This window comes from Gregarina niphandrodes, assembly GCF_000223845.1.
Source record: "Gregarina niphandrodes unplaced genomic scaffold scaffold00001, whole genome shotgun sequence".
NCBI classification, from domain to species: domain Eukaryota; phylum Apicomplexa; class Conoidasida; order Eugregarinorida; family Gregarinidae; genus Gregarina; species Gregarina niphandrodes.
In genome coordinates, this window is record NW_011645773.1 from 101,018 (window position 1) to 106,578 (window position 5,561).

The 5,561-nt window shown below is 56.2% G+C and overlaps 2 protein-coding genes across 2 annotated transcripts; both read left to right on the plus strand.

Annotated features, from left to right (window-relative positions):
* Positions 1–194: 194 nt before the first annotated feature.
* On the plus strand, positions 195–4,373 carry GNI_001890 (putative MORN repeat protein; the record flags this gene model as incomplete). The annotated part of the gene is made up of 2 exons (XM_011130180.1): positions 195–2,844; positions 3,061–4,373. 2 exons carry the CDS (start codon positions 195–197, stop codon positions 4,371–4,373), a joined length of 3,963 nt encoding a protein of 1,320 aa, XP_011128482.1.
* A 352-nt stretch (positions 4,374–4,725) lies between these two features.
* On the plus strand, positions 4,726–5,326 carry GNI_001900 (hypothetical protein; the record flags this gene model as incomplete). Its single annotated transcript, XM_011130181.1, has 1 exon — positions 4,726–5,326. A coding segment is annotated over one exon (601 nt), but the record flags the coding sequence as incomplete, so codon positions are not given.
* Positions 5,327–5,561: the final 235 nt, after the last annotated feature.

Genomic DNA, 5,561 nt, shown 5'->3' on the forward strand with positions numbered 1-5,561 from the left:
CGGGGCGACGGTCTGCAGCACGTTTGAGGTCGGCATCTGGCGAAGGGTCGGCGTCTGACCAAAGATCGGCGGCTGGGGGGGAGGGGCACTTGTTCCGGGCACCGTGGGCCAGCGCTCTGGCAGTATTGGCGGCCAGCGGCGTTCCGCGGCTAGGGTTAAACGAAGTAGGAAAGTCTTTACGAGCATTTTTTTAGATGGGTTGGCCGGCGATGCGTGCACCTGACGGACGGCTAACGCCTGGCGGACGATCAATGCCAGAGACGGACCTTGTAACCACAGACCTTGTAACCACAGACCTTGCAACCACGGACCTTACAACTACGGACCGGGCGCCCGCGCACGGGGCGCCCACGGACGGGACGCCCAGGGATAGGGCGCCGAGGGAGCTCTCGGAGCCAGCGCACACGGATCGATCAGATGGATCGCGCGTAGATCTGTCGGAGAGGCTGCCGCGGAGCTACCGGTACAAAGAATCTGCCTTAAGTTCGGCGGAGGTCCCGATGTTGTCACCAGCGCCTTCGCCGCCGGCGATGGGGCGGGAGCCTGCAGCGGTTGAGTGGAAGCCGCCGCTTGAGCGCACGTTGTGGAACTGCGTCTTTTGTTTCTTGACGAACACGGACCTGCTGATGTTGGGTCATGCACATGTGGACGGCGTGAGCGAACTGGCCAAGTTGTACCTGTTCAACTGTACCGTACTCGATTCCGACCCTTCTGATACTGAGCAACCCGGTGGCCTCCACCCCAACCACGTCTTGGTCACTTTGCCCCTCAGTTACAGCGGTATCCGACTTGTCTCCTTACCGGCTGCGCCCACGACTGCGGAGGCTGCTCCCACCACCACCACCACCACGGAGGCTGTCCCCGCCACTAACACGGAGACTGCCGCCGCCGGCACGGAGACTGAAGGGGGTCCTAGTGCACACCGGAGTGGAGATCGGACTCCCGAGCTTGAGGGAGAGCCAGTGGCCGGTAGCGACCGCTCGGGGGTGGAACGCGTGGGGGAGCGAGTGTCAGCGGTGGCCCACGCGACGGCGTTGGTGGACAGTGATGCAATGGCGGGTCGAAGGTCCCAACCGGCGAATTCCCAGCCCTCTGGTGGTCGTTGTTCGACAGCAGGCAAGGGCGCCCACAACGGCGAGTCGGGCACAGCAGAGTCGGTCTCGCAGTTGGTCTGGGACGATGCGCTGCTGGATGACCTCAAGACCGCGGGAAACTATTCTCTACGTCATTTGACGTTGGACTCGGAGTTCTGTCAGCTTTCAGCCAAGCTCCGTAAACAACTTTTGTACCGGTGCCATCAACTCCAGACCCTGGTGGTGAAAAAGAGTTTCTACAACTGCCCCTGTCGTTGCTGTACGTCGGCGGGTTTGCTTTCTAAGCCATCATTGTTGCGCACTCCGAAAGTAGTGGGTGGTAAAGCCGGGCAGCGGGACATGGCGCAGCATGGTACAACGCAGCATGATTCGCACCATGGGGCGCAGGACGATGGAGAACAGGACGCGAGAGGGCCTGAAAGAGGAGAGGGGGCGGATGAAGAGCTGACGCTTGAGGAGTACGCCTTGCAGCCTAGCACAGTGACGTCATCTGAGGATGAGGAGCGAGATCAGAGCGGGGAGTTCCTGACGGCTGTGCGTCACGCAGCATTGCGACTCGCAATAGTCATGCAGGTTATCTACCGGAACTACCGTTCTCTGCGGTGGATAGTGGTGGACGGGCCTTCGATTGCGATGCATAAGATTCCCGACAACGAGTTGATACAAATGCCGGCGGCTAAGTGCAGTGTGGATAAGGGTGGCAGCACACGTTTCTTTCAGGAGCTGGAAAGCGCAGAATTCGGGAGATCTGTGGACTGCCGTTACATTGTGCCATTCTTGGACCACTGTGGCTTCGCCAAGTTACGGCGAATTCGTATTGGCCGTTTGCAATTAACATATACGAAGGCTAAACCACTGTTTGGTGTGCTTCCTGTAATTGTGTTTGCGCCTCAATATTTAGCGCGACAAACAACCTGTCACTCGGCCCCCCATCTGCCAGCCCTTTACAACGGAAGTGTAGATGATCAGTTACGGTTTCAAGGTCTTGGTATCTTCTGTTGTGATGAATACCGCTATGAAGGAGAGTTCCGGGACGGTGTTAACGATGGTTTTGGATGCATGTCCAGCATTTCAGGTGAGCAATATCTAGGCTACTGGCGCACCGGACAAAGATCCGGTAAAGGCATCGTCATCCAGGCTAGCGGTGACTCCATGGGTGGCGACTGGATAGAAGATGCCCTAAGCGGCATCGGATGGGCAAGAACACATTCGGGCCTCACTTACTACGGCCAATGGCTCTGCAGCAACTTCGAAGGATGGGGTATCATTTCTTACAAAAACACCCTACTCAGCTATGGCCTCCTATCCAATGGTTACTTCGGCTACTGGTCCAGGTCTGTCAAAGCCGTCAAAATTAAACGACCCAAGACTGCCACTGGGGAGGGACCCACTGGGGAAGGACCCACTGGGGAAGGACCCACTGGGGAAGGACCCACTGGGGAAGGACCCACTGGGGAGGACCTCGTCCTGGTATGGGAGGAGCATTCTCATGACCAATTTGGCACGATCGTGAAATGTTTCCAAGTGTCTTTGAACATTCCTGACTCCTGGAAGTCTGTTTGTGGAGAGCTGGTTACGGGATTGAATTGTAACGAACTTGACCGAGCCAAGGAGCTGCTTAGAGATATTGAACAAGACTACCAGCCCAGCCCGCTCTTCCTTGAATCGCCGAAAAGGACCCCCAACTATCTTGCTCCCTTCCGCCACGGCTTCCCAGAAGAGGAGTCGCCGCTGTCCCCGTCGGCCGCAGGTACCACTCCGTCCACCAAATGTACAAAACACATTTTCCCAGACACGTCGCCCACAGTACAACATGATCGAACACATCCCTGCACACCTATCTGCCCACATGCTTGCACACTTATCTGCGCACACACTTGCACACACTTATCTGCGCACACGCTTGCACACACCTGGCGCCCACACAAGGAGCACTGGGACGACCGATTAGCATTATTTTGTGTAGCGATAAACCGGCTGGGAACGTTGAATGGAATTCCGGTTACTTCGCCAATTAAGCGACTCTCCATCATGAACAGCTCCAAGACGCCGATAAACTCCAGAACGCCACTGGGCTTGCGAACCCCCGCCTGCCACGGCTTGACCAGCCCTCTGGCGGCCCGTCTAGTTCCTCCAAACGGCATCGTTTTCAATCCCGGTCGACCCTCGGCTTCGGGACCCTCCGGTTCGGGACCTTCCGGTTCGGGACCCTCCGGTTCGGGACCCTCCGGTTCGGGACCCTCCAGTTCGGGACGGGTCTCAGAACAAGGGCGGACCGATGCGGGGCGGGCGACCGACGAAGAGGTTCAGTCACCAGGAGCTCATGTCTCTAGCTCCGCTCCGTCCCCACCTTCATCCCCGACCGCGTCGAGCCCGCTGTCGCCGGAGTCGACCGGGAGTTTGGTGGATTCGACCGTTGCTCGGGGCGCGGCTGAACGGGAGGAACGCGACAGGACCGGAGGGGAATGCGGTGCTGGGGGGGAGGTTGGTTTCTCTCCAGCCGGTTCCCTTGTCGGTTCCCTTGCCGGTTCCCTTGCCGGTTCCCTTGCCGGTTCCCTTGCCGGTTCCCCAGCCGGTTCCTCGGCCGTGTTCGGGTCTTCGTCTGCGCTGCGTGGGTCTGCTGCGGATCGTCCAGTATCGCGGACGGCGTCATCGCGGCATCCAGCGGTGGACGCGATGGAGGAGAGCAGTACATCACGGATTCGAGATATGGTGCGGAGTGAGACGAACACGTCTTCACTGGATTGTTTGGATGGTGGCAGTGTGGCTGAGGATGTAATGACAAGTTCCCGGGCTGGTCCAGGAGCTGGTCCAGGAGCTGGTACAGGAGCTGGTCCAGGAGCTGGTACAGGAGCTGGTACAAATGTCCCACCGGAAGATCCACGAAGTCGTTCAGCTTTAGCGCAAGCTATGGAGGTATTCCAGACAGTGTTAGAGTTTTGTGAAGGTGATACGGATAGGTGTGATCAAGTCTTTCAATTCTTTAATGAATTCACGCTACGACTCTTCCGCAGATTACATACCGATTGGTTGCGAGCTATCACACCCGAACTTAAACGCAAGCTCAAGAACAATGCACGGTTAATGTCGCCATTACCGGTTCCTGATGCCTCCGAAGTACCTGAATGGTTCCGAGAAGACATGCTCACTCGTTTTGGAATACAACCTGGACAACTGAGACTGGACAGTGAAGAGGACACAATTAAATTTCTGATTGAGACCCGAATAAAGAAATGGCATGAAGACGGTGCCCAAGACGGGCTCACAAACCCTGTTTAGTTGCACGTCGAAATGTACGCCTGTTCATTCGTACTAGTTGAGGTAGTCTTGTGACTGTGAACTTGTGTTCCTGACATTGTGCAAGTCTGTGTGCCTAAGGTCATGCACGTGCTTGCGGTAGAAGGTCACATGTCCAAGGCAAGTACCTGATTTTGTACCTGATTTTGTACCTAGTTTTTGTACAGGAAAATGAATCCTTGTTTTCACACGAGTCCAGTGTCCAATCACGGATTGGTTCTGACCCGGGGGGGGGGGGGGGGGGGGGGGTTGGTCGATGGGTATGGGTCGGGTTGACAGGCCCTAGACAACAAGTGCCGGTGGGTGTGAAAAGAGGCGGCGCTTTTCAAAAGGAATGAGTGACCTGTTATCCTTCGGGGCATTAGATGGGGTGTTGAAGCGGACGGAGCATTTGGGGAAGATGGGGGAGAGCTTGAATGTGTGTGTGTACAAGCACACGTTATTACAGAGCAAGGATCGTGTGGCTTGTCAAATCTTCGATGGCGGTACGGCGTATGACCATCCTCAGGATAAGTTTGCGCATGGTATGAGGCTCGTGATCCGGAATAGCGCAATGGACTTAGGTAGTATAAGAGACGGAATGATTCTGCGTCTGGGGGAAACTACAATTGTGCACACACTGCGATCCGGTGAACGCATCCTCGACTGCTATGAATGCAAACCCGTCGGCTTCTGGTCCGATGTCCATCAAACCTACCAGAACGTCCTTAACCATCCATTGGCCCAGGCCAACCCTCCCACCGAACCCGTCTACGCTCCCACTGCAAGAGTTAGCCAGTCCCGGCCCTCACTCACCACCTCACTCACCACTTCGGCCACCACCTCGGCCACCACCTCGGCTACCACCTCGGCCACCACCTCGGCTACCACCTCGGCCACCACCTCGGCCTACGGACCGGAACGGGGCCGGTCAAACTCCGTAACGACACGAGCTGGTAAGACTTCAAACCACCCTATAAGTTAATAGCAGATGTTTCCCCAGAACCATACGCTCCTGTGAGACAGAGACTGAATCCTATGTAAGCGATACATAGTTATGGTTCCATGGTTAAGACATGTGTTTTTTGTAGAGCTTATTTGAAGATATCCGACCTTACGGCTTATGCGGAGAAGTGGAGGATTTTAGCGAGAGTGACAAACAAGTCCCCAATAAGGGAGTATACAAATGCT